The sequence below is a fragment of the Phlebotomus papatasi genome, chromosome 1, assembly GCF_024763615.1.
Source record: "Phlebotomus papatasi isolate M1 chromosome 1, Ppap_2.1, whole genome shotgun sequence".
Lineage (NCBI taxonomy): Eukaryota > Metazoa > Arthropoda > Insecta > Diptera > Psychodidae > Phlebotomus > Phlebotomus papatasi.
In genome coordinates this window covers 74,988,737-75,008,927 of record NC_077222.1, presented here as the reverse complement: position 1 = coordinate 75,008,927, position 20,191 = coordinate 74,988,737, and the positions used below count along the sequence as shown (strand labels likewise).

Below are 20,191 nucleotides of genomic sequence, written 5' to 3'. Positions count from 1 at the left end.
ATAATACAGCAGACTCTCTCTCAATCGGGCATATGAGGCAAAATGTCATCCAAATTATCGAGATTTGGGCATCAAAGTCATTGTAAATTCCACAAAAAGCGCTCAAATATATTGAATCAAGATAAAACAAGAGGAAATACAGCGAATTTGAACAAGTTTGCTTTAAAATCAACCGTGAAAATTGTCAATAAAATTTTGCGCCCGATTGAGAGAGAGTCTACTGTATCTCATATTTGCAAAACACTTATGATTTCTCAAAATCTCAATAACACTCCCTAAGCACTAGTTTGCAGAGGGAGCAATAAAATTATTCATCATCATCAAAATCTCAATAGAAAACATTTTCTGAGATTTTTTGTGAAATTCATTATTTCACCCTGAAGGTATGCTTTTTGCTTTTACAAATTTTTAAATTCTATTCACTTATAGAACCGTAGTTAAGAGAAGGTGAGGCTACATTGAAAACGCTTTCGTATTTTTCTAAAGGAAGCTAGACCTTTTTTTAGATACACGATTGTTTTATCCATCTAAATTACATTACGATAAAGCCCAGATTCTTTTAGAACTATGCGAATAATAATGTTTTCAATGTAGTCTCAGCCCAGCATCACCTCCCCCTATGGTTATGATTAATAATGTAAAGTAACCCGAAACAGCAATGTAACAAAAAAATAATTTTTAAGAATTGTGATGTGATGGAAAAAATAAAAGTCGAAGTTATCGAAATCAGCACAACTAGCATAATGAGCATAATAATTCAAAACTGCTCTAGACTTTTGAAAATTTCAATTTAAGTATATTCTTGTGTACTATACGAGATCTTCGTATAGTACACAAGAGAGACTTAATGTAAGACTTATCATTGATTATGTTAATTTTTATTGTTGATTTTCAGTCCGTAAAAAGTGTCTTATCGTTAAAGGGTTAAGCTGATATTTAATAATATCTATTTGCGCTTCTTGAATAGATATTTGTTATTCTTTGTTCAATAACAATTAATTTCTATTTGTCTGATTGGATTAATGTGACATTCTGTTCATATCAATTAGGTGTGATTTTTTCATAATCACACCTATTTTCTTTGTAGAGCTTCATGTACACGGTAAAAAATGTCAGCACATTATTTGTTCCAAAAATTAGCTCGTCCACGGACACCATAATTTTTGGCACAATCTTGTTCATTTTACGAGACTCAAAAAGATAATCAATATTAGTAACGAATTTGTTCCAAAAAATAGCTCGTCTAGTATAAAATCGTATCCCTCCTCTCACAGTCAGTCACCCGTCACCGAAGCGAGGAGGACGTCAAATCTATGGCAATTTTCGTGCTACATGGTTTCACTTTTTTAATTCAAGATTCAACGAAATCTTTTACACAAATTTGTTCCCGACAATGGGAACAAAATGATTCCCCATATGAGTAACAATTTCGTTCCAAAAATTACCTCGTGCACGGACACTGAAAATTTGTGGAATAAATATGTAATAGATGTAGGAATAATATTGTTATAAAGAAAATGTACCAATTTGTTCCTGACAGTAGGAACAAAACAGCCAAGTGCAACAAATTCTATTCCAACTTTCAGGAACAAATTTGTATAAAACTAAATCAACTCAAATTTAAGACATTCCACTGTATCAAAACGATTCTAAAAGAAAACTCTAACAAAATTGTAACTATATTTCGTAGCAAAACTGTAAAGAAAACTTTTTGGAACAAACAAATATGTTTTCTAGGTACAAATTGATTCCGAAAATTTGTTCCAAGGAAAACTTGTTCCAATATTTTGGTCAGTGCCCAAAAGTTTTTACCGTGTAGAGTCGATTTTGTAGATCTTCCTAAAAACTCCACTCATTTTAATTCACTTTTTATTTATTCATTTTTTTTAGGTATTATTTTAAAAAAAAAAAAGTATTGGCATCACAAGCATTTCCTGGAAGTATTATATAAATTCTTTTGCTTTTTAATAGTTTTATGGCGTGATTGAGCTCTTAATCTCCAATCTGCATATAGTGCAACTGCTGAACCCATTTCCCATAGTAGAGATTATCTGAAAATAAAAAGGGAAAAAATGTTAGAATGTTTAATTGAACAGTTTGCAATTGATAAATAAAAAAAAACGGATAGGAATGTGAAGAGATGTAGTAAAATCCAAAGTAAATGATTGAAACATTTTTATTTATCTTTTCAAGAAATTTTTCATTTGAAACAGATATTACATACATTCTAATGATAATGATTTTTTTACAACACAATGTTATTCACCATCTTTAATAATTTTTCTTTCAACTTAATCGTGTCATTTTCACCCAAAATTTTTTTTATTGAAATGTCATCAAAATTTCGAGAAATACATATTGCCCAAAAATATTTTCACTTTCATATCATCCAAAAATAATAAACAGATTCAAATTGATAAATTTATTGTAGCTTTGAAATTTACCACGGAATTAATCTATAATACATTATTTGCTAGAAAATAAATTTTACTGTCTTACAATTTGAGAAAATAAATGTACTTTGTTTTTTTTTTTATTCGTAAAAAAGGTGTATTTAAAAAAAATCCCACCTTTTCATTATAACATGTTGCTGTCTCTCGTCTCACTAATATTTTTATTATAATGTATTGTAAATGTAGGAGATTGCAGATAAGATTTGCGTTTAGTGACAAATTTAATAATTTTCCATTTATCCAAAAATAGAATTTTTATCTTGATTTTTTTTCCTCTTCTTCTGTATCGCTGTTTCTTTACATTACAATTCTATTCATCTAATTATCATTTATATATTGCATGTAAAACCACCTTTTGAACAAAACAAATCTATAAAGAAAAATCTTTTTTAAAAAATTATTTTTCACTGTTATCCTTGTCCCTCCAAAGTTCTCCTTTTCATTTGTTTTTTTTTTCAGAAAATTACATTTATAAATTTTAAATTTCAAGGTAATTTTTCTTCACTCTTCACAACGTACAAAACTATTTATGTTTAGATGTATTCTGGTGAAATTAATTATCCTGTCTGCATTTTATGTATTCCGAATTTTGCCTGGGACATAGTTTTTGTCAATGGTGGGCTCCTGAAGGAACATATGGAGACATCTTTCATTCTGCGCCAAAGGATGTCCTGCAATTTTATTTATGAAAATTTCCAATCCTTTTCGTCGTTCCTCAATGAAGTTCTCATCAAAAAGGCCATCGTCTCCGCGGAAGGGCATTTGACGTTTCCACGCTTTGCCAGGCAACGGCGGTACAACAATCTAATAAGGAGCATAAGTATTCATGTGAATAAATTATATTCACCTTTTCTCACATCATACACCTCCTTCTTTTCTAAAAAAAAAAAGGAGAAATCTCACCAATTTTCACACCATACCTTGCTATCTCTCTCCAATTCGTTTCTGAGCCATTCAAAATCACTGTATCGTCGCCTAACGCTGGACTCTTTCACTTTGAAGACGGGTAAATTTGTCTGCAAGAAAGAACAGTATGTTAAATAAAATGAAGTCTCCACTCAAAATATTTCTACCAGACAATAAGTTTTAATCACAGCCTAACAATTCTAATGAATTTTCGTTAGTCTATCAAATAATTGCATTTGAGAGTTTAATTGTATACAATTAATAATAATTAAAATCAAATCATGTAAACAAATAGTATGAAAAGTGTGTTGCAAATCAATGGTTATAATCTTTTATTTATTGAATTGCTGCTGGAGGCAAAGAAAATGCACAACTATCTATTCTCAATAGAACTCATCTTCATTACACAAAGCAATAGAATAAAGAAAATCTCATAAAGAACTTGCTGTTTTCAATTTTTTCACTGAGAGATTTGCTCTTTGTGTTTTTGCTAATACCCTTTCAATCTAATATTAAAAATAAATAACATCTATGAATTATTTATTAAGACACTTCTAAATTGTGTCATGTGACGCATTTACATTTAAATTGTAGTTTAAACTCTATGAAATTTATCCAGAAATATTTATTTTTCAATAGGTATATACAAATTATTAGGTATTTGTACAGAGAATAATCAATATTTTATCATTCCCAAAAAAAAATCTTAGGGCTACTTTGAGCTGTGGGGCTACATTGTTATACGATTTTTCCCATTTTTCCCATATTTCTAAAGGAGTGGGTTTTAATATAATGTAATTTGGATAGATAAAACGTACAAAACAATTGTTTATCTAAATAAAATAATTGTAAGGACCATATTATGGAAGTGTGTAGGTTATAAATGCTACCAAAGAATATACAAAATTTCTGTAAGTAAAGGATTATATATATAGTAATTCGAGGAGAGATGGAACAGTGGGAGAGATGGATCGCTTCGCCTCCTGCCTACACCCTACGCACGATCTTGACATCATTTGGTCTATTTGTGCCCTTCAACATTCTAATGAAAACCCTCAAGTCACAGTTTTCTACCTTTAAAATTATACGAGAAAATAGAAATTGAATTTTTGGGTGTCTGAAAAATTTTCATTTCCCCATAAGAATACGTGTATTTGGAGGTTGAGGAGAGATGGAACACAATAGTGTTGGCAACACTTCCTGTGTGAATTTTGGTCAATGTACTTCAAAATCCTTTCAAGTCAATTTCAGATATTATTTTCTCTAAATTTCTAGTAAGACTGAATTGATACGTTCAGCGAAACTGCAATCGAAATAGAGAAGCTTAACCCATTCCTTATCATGGTATTATACATCATACGCAAATTGAGTGATTTTAGAGATTTTAGATGATTTATTCTTGGGCAAATTTTATCCGAATTGCTGTCGGGAATAGATTTTTAGTAACTTTAGTTCTTCAATTACTTGGGAAAAATAGTCCGACAGAGATGAAAATACATTTTGTTATTGTTTTCTTAATTCGCGGAAGGTCATGCAAAATTTTTGCTCAAAATGGCGAACGGAAAATCCGACATCCCGTCGATTTTTTTTTAAATTGGCCTATTTCCTCTTTCCTGATTTGAATTCTAGTTGCAAATTCATTTTCTTGGATAGTTATTCTATCTAAACCAATAGGGTTTGTAATGAATGAATGCACAGAATTTAAATTCAGTGACTGTTAAGACGTTTATTTGACAGAGGCTCCCCGCGAAACCCACAATAGGTAAAAAAAATTTCTTTTCAAAAAAAATCATCTATTAATCTGTAGGAAACTAATCCCAAAATATGAACATTCTATATCAAGTTTTTCTGGTACATTGACTGAATGGGTTAATTTTCCATAAAATAAATCTTTTATACTGAAAAATCAAAATAAACTTCAATAAACTCAATGAAATAAGTATTCTTGTCTAAAACCAATTTCCTCCTGTTCTAAATTCATAAAATAAAATAAAAATATTTTGCTAAAATTAGGGGTGTTCCATCTCACACGCACTTTTTTTGAGTGCCTCAAAATGCACCTTTTTTTAAATATAATTTTTCGATGTGACTATTTTCATCTTGGTCTTTCCAATATAGATATCTTAAATCTCTAGAATTTTCAAATGACAAACCAGTGAGATTCGTTTTATCTCGCGTTAAAAACGTGTCCACAATATTGAATATAAAAAAGGTTTTCCATCTCTCCTCGAATAACTAATTAAAACGATTTCCGGATCTGAAATTTTTAGCAATAGGGTAACGAGTGGTATTTCGGGACACTTTTTAGGACTTTCAAGTTTCAAACAGCTTCACGACTTCTCAATTTTTTTTCTTTGTTGATACAAATATTTATGTTCCTTATGCTATCCAGAATGAAATTCTTATCGAAAAATCTTGAAAAATACATCATTTTTTATACAAAATAGCAAAAAAATGTAAAGAAGTAAGAGTGGTATATTTCGGAACAGTTGCGTATTTCGGGACTGGCAAAAGTCGCTATTATGCAAATAAATTTCACCGAGTCTGATTATTTACCTTTAAGTAGAAGCTCTAAACTTCACTCTTTTATAAAAATTTTGTTTAAAGTTCACTTTTAAAGTGACTTAAATCGAAAAAAACTAAGCACTGTTTGTGTTGACATCTGCAAAATTGACCACACTGAAAGTTTTGTAAAAGTGAAATGTGACATTCACAATTCACGCGTATTTCACGCTTTAAAATAAATAAAATCTCAGAACTTTTATGTTTATCTGATACGCAAAGAGCTTAATATTTCATATAGAATTTAAAAATAATTAGAAAACAAATATTTATAGTATTTTTGATGTGTCCCAAAATACCCATATTATGTCCGGAAAAGTACCTGGTCCAGAAATACCACACGTTACCCTATGTTGTCCCATCATTTGCTCGTGTATCCTTTGTTACCAGTTTTAGAGGACATACGGTAAAGAGGTCTTCAGACCAGAAGTTTAATCAAGACCCTGACGGTCTACATTTTCAAAGCGACAAGAAAATATAGTGAGTTTTGGAATATATCACGTCAATGATTATGATATTAGTTGTTATGATGATAGATCCGTAAAACTTGCTTATTGAAAAAAGTTGGACACAAAAATTAGAATTATTTAGGGGGAGGTGGGGCTACTTTGAGATGTGGAGCTAGATTGTTATACGACATTTCCGCCTATTTCTAAATCAAACTGGTCCTTACAATTATTTTATTTTTGTCTATCTGAATTACATCATGTTAAAACCCAGTGTCCTTTAGAAATATGTGAAAAAAATCGTGAAAAACTCAAAAAGCTCAAAGTAACCCTACTTCTCCCTTTCCGGATACTCCGTTGTCACCCTCCTATGTACAATATTGGATAGAGAAAAGGCGGAGGGCCCGGAAGAGACCCCAGAAATAGGCGAGACTACAGCAAGAAAAAAAGTGTGTGCACCAAATTTCACCAAAAAATATTAATTGAATAAGAATAGAAAATAAATTTCATCACACGGCAGGCCGGCAAAATCGTAAAGGACATGGTGTCAAGACAAGAAATCTCTAGCAATAAACTACTATATTAAAAAAAACATACAAATGGAGGATTTTTCAAGTCTCGCAGAAAAATAAGAGAACTAAGGTAGCTACGGTTAGCACTCAAAACATGACTTTTAGGACTGATAAAAATTAGTGAGCAAGAATCTTTTGTTAAAACGAGTAATAAGAAATTAAAAATAGGCAATAAAAAATTAAAAATGAGCAGTAAAATATCTAAATTTGGTCAGTAAAAAATTTAAATATTTACAAAAATGGATCTAATTTATATAATTAACATTTAAAATTGTTGCACCTAGAATGAAAGGCTCTTTATTTTACCTTTGCCAAAATTTGGACGATAATAATCACTGTTTTTACATTTTTATTTCTGCTCAAATTTAACTTTTTTCTGCCTTTAATAAATACTAATTAATGTGCCGGAGACCTTTTAGATGAGGAAAATTTCGTAAAATCAAAATTCGCATCCCTTTTTTTCACACGTTTTGCGTATGTTTTGCTTCTAAAATATACTCCCAATTTTTATCAATTAAAAATATACTCCCTCTATTTTGAAAAAAGTGTTACATTTTTTTCATACAAAATGTACTAGCAATGTACAACTTTTTTTTAATGGAGGGAGTACAAAGTAAGAACGATCATACCTTTAAGTGTCTTTATTGAATTCGTAAATAAGAATATTTGCAAGTCATTTTGGTGTCTCTTGCTCTGACTTTTCCCACAAGCAACCAATTTTATTCAAATTCTCCAAAAAGACCAATGTAATGTTTTTTTTATGATATCTAAAATTTTAGCTCCCGATCTCCAAGTTTAATTTATTAACGTATAATTGCGCGAATCTGATAATTTGCAAAAAATAATGTAACTAATGTTTGACTGATTCTCCTTTATTAGATATACAGAGCAAACGGTTAGAGATAGCGAAAATGGATTAATTTTTTAAGCTCTTTGCATTCTAATCAAATCTAATGCAGTTATAACGGCTTTATGAATAACTATGTTGTTTATTTATTTATTTTTAAATTGAAATTAGAGATTGAATTATTTGATTTAGGAATCTAACCTTTTAAGGACAATTGGGTCACCACATCGACCACATCAGTGATCTATTCAGAGATTAATTATTTCTGACTATCAAATATATAATTTGTAAAGTTTGCACTTAATCGCGAAATATAAAATTGTAGAATTTAATAAGATATATTTGTAAATTTACTTTTTACTTATTATAGTAATTATTAAAGGTCAAAAATTGGAAACTTGGAACTAGAAACTGCAATAACTATAATTAACATTTTTCATTACAGTGAAGATTATCATTCATTGGCATTTCCAAAAAAGAATTTACATTATACCATTGAGTACAAAAACACTGAATTCAACTTTGTTGGAATTTCCAATTATATGTTAGAGTACTAATGGTCAAGGTATCGTTGCAATTTAATAATATTTTGTGAAAAAACTTTGGATTGCAGTAGCATAAAAACAAAAGTAAAATATTCGTAGATAGTAGTAATTCAAGGAGAAATAAGAAAAGTAAACTCTTTTCAACCAAATAAAAGTTTTACCAAGCAAGAATATATGAAGAGTTCAACCAAAGAAGGAAATCATCCTAGTGTTCCAAGTCAAATATGATGAATTTTACTAACATTTATGTATCGTATTTTGTCAGCAGGTAAATTCGTTTTAGAACCAATATAAATTACCCTAAATTTGAACAATATTTTTAAATATTTTTTTAGATTATTGTAAATTTAATGTAATTTATGGAAGTATTTCTTTGTTTAACATTTTTTTTGATTTCCATATGAATCATTTTAATGAATCATCACAGAAATGTCTGTCTAGGAAAAAGTGACTACTGAAAACTCCCCTTCCTGCTATCAGCTAGCTAAATCCTATTTCACAAATTTTGTATCATCAATACAGTTTCTAAAAAAAACATCTGAATACAATTCAAAATTACCAATGAAGCAATAATTCATAAAATATACTTTTGATTACAAATTAAACCAAGTTTAAAAAGTGAAATTTTCCCATTATCTCAGTTCAATGTTGCGGTCCCGAAATATCAATTACGTGGTTATTCATCAGTGTCGATAGCTGTGCCTTTGTCCAATCAGCAGACTATTTAGATTTATTAATTTCCAAAATATGAAATAAAGGAAAAAAAATGATAAGGCAGCATAAGAAGCGTGGAAGATCGAGCTATATTGAGTGACATTGACCTTGGTCGTGTCGTGGCTCAAACCGATTTTATTATTCAATTAGTAAGAGTGACGTTCTGGAGAGAAGCACCGCGGATTCTAATCTAATATTTACCCAAGAGACGTCATAAAAAGAAATGCGATGATAAGGTTTTATATTGAAATGTCTACAGCAAGTGCAGATTCAGCATAAAAATAGTTTTTAAAGTATGTGTAAATATTATTCATTGATGAAGGCACATTCTGCTGCTATGCATAAAGGTTCCAGAATGCTACACAATTCTCTCAGCATCGAATAGATTATTGTGCAATTGTTTGTTCATTTATCTCAACGCCGGATAAGTCGATATGCGGTGATTAGAGATATTTCTCGAATGACTAACTTTCTATGCTGCCTCTTGTGTGACCAATGCACTTTGGTGCAGTCTTAGAAAGTGTTTGGCGACTGCCCCAGTGCGGAGAGCATGAGGAGCAACAGTGAGATTTTGTTAAAGATGCGGAACAAAGGAGGAAGAATTACGTAAAAAGAAGTGGTATTGGCAATGATGATTGGGAAATTGAACAGCCCCAAAATTGCTCACCCTCATGCGAACTTCATAGTCTGTGTATCTCTTCTTTCCCGCTGCCATGGACGTCATGGGATTTACGACATCAATCTCGAGGAAATTAGCTGGAACTGCATACGCGTCGTCCAGTGTCTGCTTCTTCACATTTAATCTCCTGGTTGCTTCCGAAGTTCCCGAATCTTCAACCATCATGTTTCTCTTGCAATTTACAATGCCGCCCTACCACAGATATCTCACTATTTAGTGCACTTTTTCAATAGTTTATCACTGGGGAATCCTTGCACAACACACTTATGCTAAAATGAACAATCTCTGGACGATTTTAGCGTGAGTTTTTCCGCAAAATATACCACCAATGGAATTTTCTCTCACTGCACTCTGACGTTTTGCCACCATTTGACGCCCCTCGATTTCTTTCGTTCACTTACACACACACATCTCAATCACTTAACGAATGAATTTCAAAAACATCGCAAAATGTAACAGATTTTCTATCAATAATAGATTTTTAAAGTTTAAAATTGAAGAATTAGATCAAAAGAATTTGAGACCACTAGAAAAATAAAGTGAGGGATTTAAAGATAAAATTTACTAAGTACTTAGTTAGGTTATTGAAGTATTTATTCGTTCATTTATTTTAAACGGCTTGTCCCTCGGGGTTACCGGTCCAGGAAGGGACACCCTAGGTTAGCCACAGCTCACGCGTTTATCTTCCGCAACTTCAGGAAGACATTCGCGGTCGATCCCAAGGCGCTCCAAAGTAAGATCCTGAATTTGTTTCAACCGTTTCAACCATCTTGTCCTAGATCTGCCTTGAGGTCGACACCTACTCACCAAAATTGAACCCAAATTTTCGGCAGCAAAATGAACAGATTTTTAAAATTCAAACCGAAGTAGGGAACCCTTTAAGGACGAGAAGGTCAAAAAATGAAGGTCAGAAAAAATTGTTTTTTTTCTGACTTTTTAGAGAACATAACACAACTTTGTATGGCTGTAGGAAAAATTTCATTTTTGGGTCACCGGTGACCCAATCGTCCGTAACCCTTTAACCCTTTAAGGACGATTGGAACACCGGTGTCCCATAAAGAAAATAATTTTTCCTGACTAAATACCTAAAGTTATTTTTTTTCTTATGTCTGTACATAATTGTAAAGTAGGGTTGAAGGAATCTAGGATATTTTTTGCAAGTTTCTAGCTATTTGATATGTAGTAAATATTTAACCTCAAAAATGGCGAATTTTTAAATTCTCAAATTCATAATTGATTTTATTTATTTTTTATACTTCTAATATTTTTTAAGCAAAACCCTTTTGGCAATAAAAACTACAATACTCATACGGAATATTTTTGATGAAAGCGAAAAATATTATTCATTGGTATTGTCAGAAAAATTACTTAAATTTTCGGGCTATTTTTGTCCCTATCGTTCATAGAAGCACAAAATACACCAAATGAGACTTTGCTGGATTTTCCAAGGTTAGATGTAAGACTGATCATTGATTATGTTTCCCAGTTTAATTTTTATTGTTGATTTTCAGTCCGAAAAAAGTGTCTCATCCTTAAAGGGTTAAGAAAATACTAAAAAAAAAACAGTCAAAATGGTGAAAGTTTTATTTATTTTTTAGTTCATTAGAAGTGCAACATTAGAAGTGCAATTTCATAAAATGTTATTTTTAATTTTATTATTGCATATGCAATTTGTGCATCAAGAAGTCCTTAAGAATTAACGATTTTTTTTTAAATTTCAATTTTGGATTAAATATTTTTCTTTTTCCAATTTATTTTATTGCTTTTAATTCAATAGTCAGTAGTAGTAAAAGAATAAATGATTATTTAATTAAATTAATTAATTAATTAAAAAGTACTATATGACTGGAGGAACATTAAATATATTAAATTCGCCGCCATATGAATTGAAAGTTTACATTCAATTTTAAACCATATCCTTCTGTGTTGTAAATCCTAATCCTTTTTTTATCATAAAGAAAACAATCTTAAGGAATTCAAATAAGAATGATCATGAAAAAACTGTAGCTGTTTGGGCAGTATTTTTGTACAAATGTTTATTAAATGAAACATAAAAATTATTAGGTTCCATGATGAAAACGCTGGAATGATCGGCACTTAAAATCGTATCGTCATCTCAAAATAAGAATATTTTTTTCTTGAAAATGATTAAGTGGTTTTTAAGAGTTTATGTTCATGATTAGGAAAAGTACAGTAATCCTTCTAACCCAAATCTTTTAATCTTTAATTTCTGAAAAATATCCTGGATTATGGGGCATTCTTATATTTTGTTCACATCTAATTAGAAATTTGTTTTCATCGTTTTTAAATAATATAGGGGAAAAACTCGTAATTTTGGACAGTTTCTAAATTTGGACACTTTGAATATTGTGTTGATTCATGTTAATGGTGATTTTTACATTTTCCTGAAGTGAGGTTTGTCTTGTGAATTACGTTTTTCGTGTGAAATATGAGCAATTCTGTCAGATATTCACCAGTGAGGTGATACTCCTTATTTTGGGCAGGTGTTTTTCTCTCGAAATTTTATGAAGTTTTATCTTTTGTAATGACTAGGTTGTATAAATGCCTGGAGAAACAAAGGAGCATCATCTCTACGAACGATATGTAATGATAAAAGCATTAAAAGGCTCCCGGAAAGGCCAGGTAATGTGCGAATCCGCACGTATACTTGGAGTACCGAAGTCAACTCACTTTAACGAATGATATACAAAGTTTCCGGACTTCTTGTGACATTCTACGGTCCCGTTACATAAACAGGAAGAGGACTTGGTAAGATAGATTCATGAAATGGAGAACAGGCATCCTATTGAGGCGGATTAGCTGTCAAAATATACAGCCAAGGTGTCCAAAATTTAAGTCAAATTCACCTCTTCATATCAATTCATTTTTAAACGTATTAAGACTAATTACAGTAAAAATAAAGACGATAAATAGCTTGCCAAGTTTCTAAACAACCCTTCTGAAAAGTTATTAACAAAAAAAAACAATTAAATATTGAAAATATCGTACTTCAAACTTGGAACATTGATGCTTATAAGCACCCTGTCCTAAAATATGAGCCTTTCCGCTACTCCATAATTTTTTCTAAAGTAACCATATTCTCTTTTGGGTAGTCAGAATCCCAAAAGATGCGAAACCGAGATTAGTGTTTGAGGATGAAATGTCCGCCTTGACTACCTTTATCCAAAAAAAGGAATCTTGGAAAAAAAGGAATCAATCTTGAGATATGTTCCGAAAAGAGTAATTTCTAAAGGTGAAGATGTGTGATGAGAAAAAAATCCATATGGCATTTGAATTTGTTAGGTTGATTTTTAGGGGTTTGTTAGAATATTTGAAGTGGCTAGCTTTATCCCTTTGGCAAAAAAAAGAAAACCTCCTCGTCTAACCAGATTATTACCATGTGGAAGCAGGAGGGGTAGGGGCACTCTCTGAAATATATACAAGAAGGATGGGAATTGAAAATCGATATTCTAGCCCTTGATAACTTTTTTCATTGCCAGTCATTTGCATCGCCGGATGCGGTAGGAAGGGTAGGATGTAGAAATAATGAATTGATCTAAAAAATTATCAGAAAGTTTAGTAATGTGTTAATTATATTGTTAATTACACTAAAATCACAATATCCTAATTTATAAAACTAGTTAAATACTTTGGTATCTCAAATAGACTGAATTCTAATAAATTTTACGTTTACATTGGCAGAAGTAAAAGATTAAGTTTACAAAGGATATCTTACTGATCATTTTATTTTCTTTTTTACTTACGTGTTGCAATTTTTTTGAAAGAGCGTATTTCTTTATTTACTTCAATGGATTTACTCTTATTATTCAACAGAATTACTAATCTATGAAAATCTAGCTCGGAAGACATGACTTTAAGGTTTCGAAGAAAAAGGCATTGTCAAATAAATAGTGTTCAATTGATGATGATCCTTGTCTGACTCATCCTGCAAAGACTCCTGAGAAACCTTAGAAATTTCTTCCTTCTTCTTATTTTTAAAATTCTTCACATAAACCCGATTTTTAGCTTTCTCAATTTCTTTTCTCATCATAACATCAAATTTGCTTGCTGAATCATTCGCTGCTTCTGTAGAATGAAGAACGCAATATTTAGGTATATTCTACTTCTTTAAATAAAATATATATAAATAATTGCACCTTTCCATATCTTGTAAAAGCGAGAAGAAGACATCTGAAATTTTTGAACGCCACCGCTCTTGTTTCCAAACATATTTGTTTGAAAGATAACGTCGTCAGTCAAGAATTCCTTCAATTTCAAATTCTCCCTCACAATCGATTGCTGTAATTTAAAAAAAAAATATATTTATGAAAAAATGAAATATAATTGGTCTTACGAAAGCTTCCTTCCAGTCTTGAATGAGAAGTTTCTTCTCAAAATTGGCTAGTTGATTCATGCTGCTGATTGGAAACTCTTCCCTTATTTTGTTGATCAGTTCTTTCTTGATTTTATTTTTACCCATACACTTTTTGAGATAGGAAAGCATTTTTCCTTGCTCCTCTTGGATTTTAGCTTGCTCTCGTAGCTTCTTCCCTTGTTCTAATTGAGTATTTCGAATCTTTTCCAAGATTTCCTTGGGATCGCTGCATAGTGGGCTGACGGGAGCTAGTAAAAAATGTTGTCAAAAATTAAGATTGAAATCTTTGATTTCCAATAATAAATAAATAAATATATGGTAAACAGACTCTATCGGTGTTGTTTATAGGAATTTTTATAATAATATTTTTTTATTGACTAAGCTTCTAATTCAGTGTACTGACCGAAAATGCTTTATATCTTATGAATTGGAATTGATAATAATTGGATAGAATAGCCTTATTTAAAATTTGATCAAAATGATTTTTTAATTGAATTCTTTTTTATGAATTTTCAATTTTTCTGAAGCGCAAAGAATTAAAATGAGAAAATGTGACATAGATCATTTATAAATCAAAGTTGAGGAACTTGTGTTAATTAGGGAAAAATTTTGAATTTCCCATTTGGAGTTGTGAAAAATTCCCATTTGTAGCAGGTCTGAATTAGGCTATCCTATCCTATAATGAAATGAGCATTTAATATGGGTTAATCCTTTAAGGGCGATTGGGTCACAGGTGACCAAAAAATGAAATTTTCCCAATGACCATCTGAAGTTAGGTTCTACACTAAAAGAATTAGAAAAAATGATTTTTTTCTTAGCCCCAATTTTTTTACCCTCTCGTCCTTAAAGAATTAAGTCGCAAAGCACTCGCTATGATGCAAGAGCCCCGAATTCACATCTTTATTCTGATCAGTAGTTTTTTTTTAGAATTAAAGATATTCAATTAGAATTCCATATAGGGGAAAGTACTCTCCCTTCGAACGTTCATGCCTTCGAATAATGTGAATTTTATTTTATTTTTTCTAAGAGACTTACATAAATTATCACATAATTATCAGTAATTGATAATAAGCTAACTAATATTTAATATAAATGTGTAAGTCTCTTAGCAAAAATAAGATAAAATTCACATTATTCGAAGGCATGAACGTTCGAAGGGAGAGTACTTTCCCCTAACAAGCTTTTCACTACACTTTACTCCACTGGAAATCCCACATTTGCATGTCCTACTTTTTATATGGGATCTTGAGCTGCTGTTCTAATTTATTACGAAAATATGCGTTTTATGATCCGTGATCACGTTGAATTGAAACAGTCAAACACAAAAATACATCCATTAATTTTATTTTAAATTGTAGCAAATAACTCTCAATGCTCATGATAATCATCGGAATCGATATCAATTTCCAAATATATTTCGTTGCTCGCGGTAGTTTCCTTGAAGAGAGTTTTCACTAGTTTTGGTGTACACTGCATGATATTGCGGTAGCCAGATTTCTTCCTTTCATGATTGTGTTCGGTAATAATTGGAACGACGGTCATGTCCTTATTCAAACGCACCCTGGCTCGACATCTCGTGTAGTTCTTCGTAGAACACACCCATTTAATTGTGCTATTGGCCATGTAGGATTTGGTGTAACAATATCCATCGTAGATCAGTTTCAGGGAATTTCGCTGACCAATTGTAAATTTAGCTGGAATAAATGGATATCATTAAAATTAAAATATACTAATAATTTTACTATTCTCTTACTTAAACACATGCTACAGTATTTATAGTACAGAGGTGAAATTCCAAGAAATGTTGTATTTCAGTATTTATTGAATTTCAAAAGCAATACACACGAAAAAAAAGGTAAATCAATCTAATGGAGTCGATCGAAGCAAGGTTCACAAAACCAGCGACCACCTGGACATTTTGGACAGAATGTCACAATTTTCGGCAGAGTCTTCTTATAATTCTCAACTTCGCCCTTCCTAATAATGCATTCTACACAGAAGCCCTTGACACGTGTTCGCTTGATAATGCACAAAGCATGGCCATTGGGGAGTTTTTTGATGATTTGATCGTCAGGTATTTCTTTTTGCTCGTCAATTGGCTGTTGTTTCATATGGAGATCAGCTGCAGATGAGCATCTTTTCACAATCATTACCGGTTTATTAGATTGAGCCCTGCCGTAATCTTCCGGCACCACCATCTCAATTTCACCTAAAATAAATTAAAAAGAAAACAATTAGTACAATTTAACAAGGAATACCATCATGTTCCACGCAGTTTAGAGAGCTTTATACTTTTGGGATTAAATTAAATTTTAGCTTAGAAATAGAATTGTAAGATATTCTACGTAGTTATTTAAATAAAATTGCAACAAAATAAAAGAATTGATTTTTATTTAGTACTATGATTAAATAAAAGTTCATACATATTTTCTTGGTTTTTATCAACATGAGTAAAAATATATTTTTTATAAACTTTTATCTAATTTTTCTGTTTTGTACCACAATAAATTGATTTTCATTTTAACAATTTACACTAAGCAATATAAACAAATACATCATATTTAATTACTGGTAAAATATATTTTGAATAAATAACATGTATTTTAAGCTTTTTTTTATAAAAAATAAAATTTCTTTATTGAAACCTTTTAAATCAAAGGAATTATTTACTTTGAATGAATAATTGTTGATCATATTTCCTAAAGAATCTGTCCTTAGCTATTATTAAAATGTCTGAATTTCTAATTTAGGATACAAAGAAAATTCATGAGCAAACAACTTACATTATTAAAGTTTTGTGTAGGAATTAAGGAACTCTATTAACGAATAAATGAATTAATTTTCTAATTCAAATTTTTGTAGGGGGTAGGGCCTAATTACTATAAGTGAGATTATTCAAGCTTCTTCTAGCAAAAATGCAATCAAAAGGATAGTTTCTTATAGAACTAACCCAATAATATAAAAAAACGAAAATTTCGAATATTGCTTCTGAATAAAGAGTGACGGACAATTACTTATGGGCGGAGCATATTAAGAAGTTCAAATATTACTTTCATGCTAGACACTTTATATCAATTGCCCTGAGTTAGCTTATTTAATTAAGATGGATTCCAATAATTCATAATCAATGCAGGAAACAAAAGGTCACTTTAAGCACATATGAAAATCGTGCAGCATTCTATCTAAGATTTTGCATTATTACCAAGATTACTACACTTATAAAACGTAACATACTAAAATCAATCTTTTGAAGAATTTTCAGCAATAGTTTTGTATTTTTATTTTCAAAGATACCTATTAGGGGAATGCTTTCAGGATTCGCATATAGGGAGAAGTGAGACATTTTTGAATTTGAGCAGCTGTGAAACTGAGATTTTTCTCCTAATTTCATATAAAATCAATCCTTGTCATGATATCATTTAGCTCCACGAACTGAAAAATCAAATTTCAAAGCTTCCCCAAATTCAAAAGTGCCCCACTTCCCCCTACTCTGGCTTCAATCACTTCATATTTTTCCCATATTCTTTCAATGAATCTGACTTAATAACAATATATTTTAATAGCTAGTCCTAAGTCACTTCCTGAAAAAAAAAAAGTTAGATTCATTGAAGAAATATAGGAAAAATATGAAGTATTCGAAGCTATAGTGTGTGCCCCTGCTTCACTTATAGCCATGATTTCCAAAAATAATTTTACAACAATTGGGATATAAATGAAGTACAAATTTAATATTCCATTATTAAGTAATAATATACTCATATAAATTTAACCGGATATCATACTTGCCCATTAAAATTTTAATGTGATTCACATTGATTGTCCCAAATGTGCAATGTGGGGTGTATATTTGAATAATTTTATATTTAGAATTATAACTATTTTTTGATTGGTTTAAATTGGTCATGTTTAGGTTCGTTGGAAAGGTCTTGGAATTTCCGACAAAACCATATCGGTTCCAATAGGTTTTGAACCGGTAATTAACCGGTTCATAACCGATAACTAATTTTTATTTATCGAAATTCATTTTTATTAGTTGTAAGTTATTTTGGGCAATGTTTTGAGTGATTTATAAATCCGTTCAAATCGATTGTGAACCGGTTATGAACCGATAAGTATATTTTATCCGAAAATCAATTTTATTATTTTAACATTATTTTGTAGAATCTTTCGAGTGATTTACAAATCGCTTTAAATCGGTTGAAAATCGGTAAATGGTAAATGATGCGAAAGTACTAGTGAAATGTAGTTAAAACCTACCAATACCGGTCATATTGACCGGTTTATAAACTTTTTAAAATTAACACGTATTTGGACTGTACAATTTCGCTATCAAAATATGTATGTAATATATATTTAAATGTTTAAATTTTAATTTTTTCCTCTTTTCCAAGAAATATTTGTTGAATATCCTACCTACCGCGGTCTACCATTTGACTGATCGTGCTGGGAAAAACGCCCAAAAACCGTCGGTAAGGTTTAACTCTTTCGCGTCTTTAGGGTAATGTCATGACTCGGGGAAAAAGTTTTTTTTGGGTATTTACATTAACTGAAATCTATCTGTTCGTGCACAACATCATAATAGAAGGATGTAAGATTCTTGGCTCATTTTCTCAAGACTCCAGTTAGATTTCAATTAATGTAAATAGCCAAAAAGAAACTTTTTTCCCCGGGTCATATATGACCCTAAAGACGCGAAAGAGTTAATGTTAAGCACCATAGCTAAATAAGAATTAATGAAAACTAGGCATTGAAGACTACGTGTATACGTAATAGAGCGTAAGTATTAAATGTAAATGTCCTGAGTTTGAATCAACTTTCGGTCACCAGAAATTTTCTATTATTAAATCTTTAACAATTGAATAATGTACTGGGATAAGATAATGGGGATTGAGGGCTTAATACAAAGTAATAAAGAGGATTCACTTTTTCATACTGAAATTTAATGGTAAGTTCTTTCTTAAAGCGAATTTACTAATCATTCTGATGATATTTCGAAATAGAGCATTAAGAGTTATCTAAATCTAAAAATACATTTTTCATAATTCTTGCCAAAATCATACGAGAATTACGAGCAAATTTGTTTGAATCTCGGTGCAATATCTTCAAAATTTTAAGTGTTAAATCTTCACGTTCTTTTAGGCTTAATATTCCCTCCTGACCCCATCGCTAATGTAGGAAAAAATGCGTATAGATTATAGAACGTTGTGCCTACATGAATATTTTTAGTGTTACTTAAAATTGATTTTTTAGTAAAACTGAAAATCAATTTATTTGGTACATAGGGTACAAAGGGGTAATTTTAAATTGGATCTAAATTGGAATATTGAAATTTCCTCAAAGTTTTAGATTGACGGAAGAAAAAGACTATGAAGAAGTTATCTTTAGTGTAAATCTTGTACTTCTTCGTAATCTTCTTTTTTTTCTTTACCCATCTGAAGCAGTTGTAAAGAAATCCTAAATTCCAATTTAGGTCCAATTCCAAATTAGGCCCATTGTATCCTGTACTTAAAAAATAACAATTTATCTAAGGATTGTTCTGATGGTACATTCAATGATTAAATGTAAAGGAGATAGCATGCCTTTATTGAATTTGTGTGTGACGATGAGCAATGCAAGAATAGTTAATTTTCTTGCTGCTCATTCCATACAATAACATTGACGGTTTTCTGCTTCGTAGATGGATGATTGTGAAAATCGCGCATCACGTAGATGGTTTTACCCACAGCTTTGAGAGCAGCTTTGCAATTCAATTGACTATATTTCGTACATCGCCAGTAGATCACTTTATCTTGCCCTTTCACCATTGCTTTCGTGTACAGATAATCTTTGTACACCAGCATACCTCTAACATTGTACGAATATTCAGATGGTGGAATTGCATCGGAAATAACTCCAGTTCGTGCTGTTCGTGGTTTGTGATCAGTTATATATTTGGCAATAACTTCTTCTTTTGTTTTCAAATCAATCGTCGATGGACCTACAAAATTAGAAAATCATATTAGTATAAAGATAAAAAATTACAAATTATTGAAATGGTATTTAAATACAAATATAGGTGATTTTATGTATGATTTTTTTTTTAGAATTATTTT

General features: G+C 30.9%; 2 protein-coding genes across 7 annotated transcripts in view; both read right to left on the bottom strand.

The window, feature by feature from the left end:
- LOC129802496 (modifier of mdg4-like) overlaps positions 1–20,191 on the bottom strand; it is a 47,399-nt gene that overhangs the window by 641 nt on the left and 26,567 nt on the right. The window contains exons 5-7 of one of the 6 annotated variants that reach the window (XM_055848394.1): positions 14,079–14,347; positions 13,882–14,023; positions 11,297–13,810 (exon numbers count right to left, since the gene is read on the bottom strand). The exons of 1 other annotated variant lie outside the window; for it this stretch is intronic. In XM_055848394.1, coding sequence (XP_055704369.1) covers positions 13,599–13,810; positions 13,882–14,023; positions 14,079–14,347 — 623 coding nt within the window. In that variant the 3' untranslated portion in view covers positions 11,297–13,598. Of the gene's footprint in view, positions 1–1,977; positions 2,052–11,296; positions 13,811–13,881; positions 14,024–14,078; positions 14,348–15,427; positions 15,794–15,901; positions 16,309–16,473; positions 20,077–20,191 lie in introns of those variants that run through there. 4 more of the 6 variants (XM_055848762.1, XM_055848498.1, XM_055848455.1 and 1 more) reach the window with 4 other exon arrangements.
- Positions 2,159–10,119, bottom strand: LOC129802748 (sorting nexin-12). The gene is made up of 3 exons (XM_055848799.1): positions 9,713–10,119; positions 3,374–3,469; positions 2,159–3,257 (listed from the first exon to the last, which is right to left on the bottom strand). The coding sequence occupies exons 1-3, from the start codon at positions 9,887–9,889 to the stop codon at positions 3,027–3,029; spliced, it is 504 nt and encodes a 167-aa protein (XP_055704774.1). The 5' UTR covers positions 9,890–10,119; the 3' UTR covers positions 2,159–3,026.

Excerpts from the sequence above, each read along its gene's own strand:
- LOC129802748 (XM_055848799.1), bottom strand. The coding sequence starts at position 9,889 with ATGATGGTTGAAGATTCGGGAACTTCGGAAGCAACCAGGAGATTAAAT. Across the intron at positions 3,470-9,712 it reads ACTATGAAGTTCGCATGAGG|ACAAATTTACCCGTCTTCAA; the intron begins GTGAGCAATTTT and ends TCTTTCTTGCAG. Across the intron at positions 3,258-3,373 it reads AATTGGAGAGAGATAGCAAG|ATTGTTGTACCGCCGTTGCC; the intron begins GTATGGTGTGAA and ends GCTCCTTATTAG.